Raw genomic sequence first — 5,000 nt, 5'->3', positions numbered from 1 at the left:
TGTGTCCTGTGATGGTATGATAGCAGTGTGTCCTGTGATGGTATGATAGCAGTGTGTCCTGTGATGGTATGATAGCAGTGTGTCCTGTGATGGTATGATAGCAGTGTGTCCTGTGATGGTATGATAGCAGTGTGTCCTGTGATGGTATGATAGCAGTGTGTCCTGTGATGGTATGATAGCAGTGTGTCCTGTGATGGTATGATAGCAGTGTGTCCTGTGATGGTATGATAGCAGTGTGTCCTGTGATGGTATGATAGCAGTGTGTCCTGTGATGGTATGATAGCAGTGTGTCCTGTGATGGTATGATAGCAGTGTGTCCTGTGATGGTATGATAGCAGTGTGTCCTGTGATGGTATGATAGCAGTGTGTCCTGTGATGGTATGATAGCAGTGTGTCCTGTGATGGTATGATAGCAGTGTGTCCTGTGATGGTATGATAGCAGTGTGTCCTGTGATGGTATGATAGCAGTGTGTCCTGTGATGGTATGATAGCAGTGTGTCCTGTGATGGTATGATAGCAGTGTGTCCTGTGATGGTATGATAGCAGTGTGTCCTGTGATGGTATGATAGCAGTGTGTCCTGTGATGGTATGATAGCAGTGTGTCCTGTGATGGTATGATAGCAGTGTGTCCTGTGATGGTATGATAGCAGTGTGTCCTGTGATGGTATGATAGCAGTGTGTCCTGTGATGGTATGATAGCAGTGTGTCCTGTGATGGTATGATGGCAGTGTGTCCTGTGATGGTATGATAGCAGTGTGTCCTGTGATGGTATGATAGCAGTGTGTCCTGTGATGGTATGATAGCAGTGTGTCCTGTGATGGTATGATAGCAGTGTGTCCTGTGATGGTATGATAGCAGTGTGTCCTGTGATGGTATGATAGCAGTGTGTCCTGTGATGGTATGATAGCAGTGTGTCCTGTGATGGTATGATAGCAGTGTGTCCTGTGATAGCAGTGTGTCCTGTGATGGTATGATAGCAGTGTGTCCTGTGATGGTATGATAGCAGTGTGTCCTGTGATGGTATGATAGCAGTGTGTCCTGTGATGGTATGATAGCAGTGTGTTCTCGCCAGGGTCCTGCTGGTCTGAAAGGAGGTGAAGGACCAGTCGGAGCAGCAGGAGCTATAGTGAGTCCTCTCTCCTCTCCTTCTACATCTGTCCTCTCTCTCTGTTCCTCACTTCCTCTCTCTCCATCTGCCAATACAGACCCCAGACAGACACTTCCTCTCTCTCCATCTGCCAACACAGACCCCAGACAGACGCTTCCTCTCTCCATCTGCAAACACAGACCCCAGACAGACACTTCCTCTCTCTCCATCTGCAAACACAGACCCCAGACAGACACTTCCTCTCTCCATCTGCCAACACAGACCCCAGACAGACACTTCCTCTCTCTCCATCTGCCAACACAGAACACAGACAGACACTTCCTCTCTCTCCATCTGCCAACACAGACCCCAGACAGACACTTCCTCTCTTCATCTGCCAACACAGACCCCAGACAGACACTTCCTCTCTCCATCTGCCAACACAGACCCCAGACAGACACTTCCTCTCTCTCCGTCTGCCAACACAGACCCCAGACAGACACTTCCTCTCTCCATCTGCAAACACAGACCCCAGACAGACACTTCCTCTCTCCATCTGCCAACACAGACCCCAGACAGACACTTCCTCTCTCTCCATCTGCCAACACAGACCCCAGACAGACACCTCCTCTCTCTCCATCTGCCAACACAGACCCCAGACAGACACTTCCTCTCTCCATCTGCCAACACAGACCCCAGACAGACACTTCCTCTCTCCATCTGCCAACACAGACCCCAGACAGACACTTCCTCTCTCTCCATCTGCCAACACAGACCTCAGACAGACACTTCCTCTCTCTCCATCTTCAAACACAGACCCCAGACAGACACCTCCTCTCTCCATCTGCAAACACAGACCCCAGACAGACACTTCCTCTCTCCATCTGCCAACACAGACCCCAGACAGACACTTCCTCTCTCTCCATCTGCCAACACAGACCCCAGACAGACACTTCCTCTCTCCATCTGCCAACACAGACCCCAGACAGACACTTCCTCTCTCCATCTGCCAACACAGACCCCAGACAGACACTTCCTCTCTCCATCTGCCAACACAGACCCCAGACAGACACTTCCTCTCTCCATCTGCCAACACAGACCCCAGACAGACACTTCCTCTCTCCATCTGCCAACACAGACCCCAGACAGACAGACACTTCCTCTCTCTCCATCTGCCAACACAGACCCCAGACAGACACTTCCTCTCTCCATCTGCCAACACAGACCCCAGACAGACACTTCCTCTCTCCATCTGCCAGCACAGACCCCAGACAGACACTTCCTCTCTCTCCATCTGCCAACACAGACCCCAGACAGACACTTCCTCTCTCTCCATCTGCCAACACAGACCCCAGACAGACAGACACTTCCTCTCTCTCCATCTGCCAACACAGACCCCAGACAGACAGACACTTCCTCTCTCTCCATCTGCCAACACAGACCCCAGACAGACACTTCCTCTCTCCATCTGCCAGCACAGACCCCAGACAGACACTTCCTCTCTCCATCTGCCAACACAGACCCCAGACAGACACTTCCTCTCTCCATCTGCCAACACAGACCCCAGACAGACACTTCCTCTCTCCATCTGCCAACACAGACCCCAGACAGACACTTCCTCTCTCCATCTGCCAACACAGACCCCAGACAGACACTTCCTCTCTCTCCATCTGCCAACACAGACCCCAGACAGACACTTCCTCTCTCTCCATCTGCCAACACAGACCCCAGACAGACACTTCCTCTCTCTCCATCTGCCAGCACAGACCCCAGACAGGCAGTGTGAAGATGTATAATTCACATATGTTTACCCCCCCCCCCCTCTCTCTCTGCAGGGGACCGGTGGCGAGAGGGGTCCCCCAGGGTCAGCCGGTGCCATTGGTCAGCCTGGGAGGGCAGGGGCTGTGGGTGGACCTGGACCAATGGGAGAGAAGGGGGAACCGGTAGGTACTGTAAAGGTGTTCCATATTATGGGTTCTACATTCCATATTGTGAGTTGTGAGTTCCATATTCTGAGTTCTACATTCCATATTGTGAGTTCTGAGTTCCATATTGTGAGTTCTGAGTTCCACATTCTGAGTTCTACATTCCATATTGTGAGTTCTGAGTTCTGTGTTCTGTGTTCTGAGTCCCTATAGTTCCAGAGTTGTGTGTAGGTAATGTAACTGTCTGTCTGTGTGTTGTGTTGTCCCAGGGAGGGGCGGGTCCCATTGGACCATCAGGACAGGATGGAGACCAGGGACCTCTAGGACTACCTGGAGCTGCAGGCCCTGCAGGACCCCCAGGAGAGGATGGGGATAAGGTAACATGGCCTGTCCCTGTGTGTGGTGTTGTTGTTGTTGTGTGTATCTGAAGGTGTTTATTGTGTGTTTGTGTGTGTGTGTAGGGAGAGACTGGAGGACCAGGGCAGAAGGGCAGCAAAGGAGACAAAGGAGAATCAGTGAGTCTACTGAGATAATTACTACACCAAATTTACACCAATATTACACTAATACAGTACTACACCAATACTACCCTAATACTACATGAATACTAAACAAATACTACCCCAATACTACTCTGATATTATACTACTACAGTACTACCCTAATACTACCCTGTTATTATACTAATGGCAAACCAATACTACTACCAATACTACACTAATACAGTACTACACCAATACTACCCTAATACTACACCAATACCACTCTAATACTACCCTAATACTACATGAATACTAAACCAATGCTACTCTAATACTACTCTGATGTTATACAAATGCCAAACCAATACTACTACCAATACTACACTAATACTGCCACAAGACTACCTGGAGGCTACACGAATACTGCCACAAGACTACCTGGAGACTACACTAATACTGCCACAAGACTACCTGGAGACAACTCTAATACTACTACCAATACTACTACCAATACTACACTAATACTGCCACAAGACTACCCAGGGGCTACACTAATACTGCCACAAGACTACCTGGAGACTACACTAATACTGCTACAAGACTACATAGAGCCTACACTAATACTACCACAAGACTACCTGGAGACTACACTAATACTGCCACAAGACTACATAGAGACTACACTAATACTGCCACAAGACTACCCAGGGGCTACACTAATACTGCCACAAGACTACACTAATACTGCCACAAGACTACCTGGAGACTACACTAATACTGCCACAAGACCACCCGGAGACTACACTAATACTGCCACAAGACTACATAGAGACTACACTAATACTGCCACAAGACTACCTGGAGACTACACTAATACTGCCACAAGACTACATAGAGACTACACTAATACTGCCACAAGACTACCTGGAGACTACACTAATACTGCCACAAGACTACCCAGGGGCTACACTAATACTGCCGCAAGACTACCTGGAGACTACACTAATACTGCCACAAGACTACATAGAGACTACACTAATACTGCCACAAGACTACCTGGAGACTACACTAATACTGCCACAAGACTACATTAATACTGCCACAAGACTACCTGGAGACTACACTAATACTGCCACAAGACTACCTGGAGACTACACTAATACTGCCACAAGACTACATTAATACTGCCACAAGACTACCTGGAGACTACACTAATACTGCCACAAGACTACATAGAGACTACACTAATACTGCCACAAGACTACATAGAGACTACACTAATACTGCCACAAGACTACATTAATACTGCCACAAGACTACCTGGAGACTACACGAATACTGCCACAAGACTACCCGGAGACTACACTAATACTGCCACAAGACTACACTAATACTGCCACAAGACTACCTGGAGACTACACTAATACTGCCACAAGACTACCAGGAGACTACACTAATACTGCCACAAGACTACACTAATACTGCCACAAGACTACCTGGAGACTA

General features: G+C 48.5%; 1 protein-coding gene across 1 annotated transcript in view; it reads left to right on the top strand.

The window, feature by feature from the left end:
- Nucleotides 1-5,000, top strand: part of LOC135525977 (collagen alpha-1(XI) chain-like) — a 78,511-nt gene that overhangs the window by 69,435 nt on the left and 4,076 nt on the right. Inside the window, exons 39-42 of the mRNA XM_064953969.1 lie at nucleotides 1,073-1,126; nucleotides 2,923-3,030; nucleotides 3,282-3,389; nucleotides 3,474-3,527. Of these exons, the coding sequence (XP_064810041.1) occupies nucleotides 1,073-1,126; nucleotides 2,923-3,030; nucleotides 3,282-3,389; nucleotides 3,474-3,527 (324 nt within the window). The remainder of the gene's footprint in view (nucleotides 1-1,072; nucleotides 1,127-2,922; nucleotides 3,031-3,281; nucleotides 3,390-3,473; nucleotides 3,528-5,000) is intronic.

The sequence above is a fragment of the Oncorhynchus masou genome, chromosome 5 (genome assembly GCF_036934945.1).
Source record: "Oncorhynchus masou masou isolate Uvic2021 chromosome 5, UVic_Omas_1.1, whole genome shotgun sequence".
NCBI classification, from domain to species: Eukaryota; Metazoa; Chordata; class Actinopteri; order Salmoniformes; family Salmonidae; genus Oncorhynchus; species Oncorhynchus masou.
The sequence above is the reverse complement of the archived record's forward strand: the minus strand, read 5'-3'. Positions and strand labels throughout refer to the sequence as shown.